The sequence below is a fragment of the Nanorana parkeri genome, unplaced genomic scaffold, assembly GCF_000935625.1.
Source record: "Nanorana parkeri isolate BGI_ZX_2015 unplaced genomic scaffold, ASM93562v1 scaffold3183, whole genome shotgun sequence".
Classification (NCBI taxonomy): Eukaryota; Metazoa; Chordata; class Amphibia; order Anura; family Dicroglossidae; genus Nanorana; species Nanorana parkeri.
Window position 1 is genome coordinate 41,925 of NW_017309451.1, and position 833 is coordinate 42,757.

Genomic DNA, 833 nt, shown 5'->3' on the forward strand with positions numbered 1-833 from the left:
GGCAGTGATTGACAGCTGCTCTGTTCCATCTACCCTCCTGAGCCCTTGCCCTAAGCCACTCCCATGCTCCTCCCACCATGGCAGTGATTGACAGCTGCTCTGTTCCATCTACCCTCCTGAGCCCTTGCCCTAAGCTCCTCCCACCAGGGTAGTGATTGACAGCTGCTCTGTTCCATCTACCCTCCTGAGCCCTTGCCCTAAGCCACTCCCATCATGGCAGTGATTGACAGCTGCTCTGTTCCATCTACCCTCCTGAGCCCTTGCCCTAAGCCACTCCCATGCTCCTCCCACCATGGCAGTGATTGACAGCTGCTCTGTTCCATCTACCCACCTGAGCCCTTGCCCTAAGCTCCTCCCACCAGGGTAGTGATTGACAGCAGCTCTGTTCCACCTACCCTCCTGAACCCTGCTCTAAGTCACTACCCTGCTCCTCCCACCATGGCAGTGATTGACAGCAGCTCCTCCCGAGCACGCACTATGGCTGTATGTGAGCAGTGCATGCCCCCTGACCAGGAAAGCGCACGTTTGGGGCACATGGGTGGAAAGTACTAATGATTCAGGTTTTATAATGAGCATTTCATTCTACGAGGATGGACTTACCTTCACTGCAGAAGTTCTTCTCTACCCCAGAAAAGCGGATCTTCTCATGGAGAAGCTTCTCCTGCTTGCAGTATTCACACTGGGACACGACTCCGTGGAGGCGCTTGTAATCATCACAGCAATCCTTACAACAGAACTGGTAGACGTGGTCCTGGAAAGGGGACAGGAGACGTGGTCACCCGGCTCAGCAGAAACACCCCCCCCCCCCCCACCACTCCCCCACGAACACCCTC

At 55.7% G+C, this 833-nt stretch overlaps 1 protein-coding gene across 1 annotated transcript in view; it reads right to left on the bottom strand.

Annotated features, from left to right (window-relative positions):
• Positions 1-833, bottom strand: part of ZMYM3 (zinc finger MYM-type containing 3) — a 25,674-nt gene that overhangs the window by 9,735 nt on the left and 15,106 nt on the right. Inside the window, exon 10 of the mRNA XM_018574719.1 lies at positions 601-766. Coding sequence (XP_018430221.1) covers positions 601-766 — 166 coding nt within the window. The remainder of the gene's footprint in view (positions 1-600; positions 767-833) is intronic.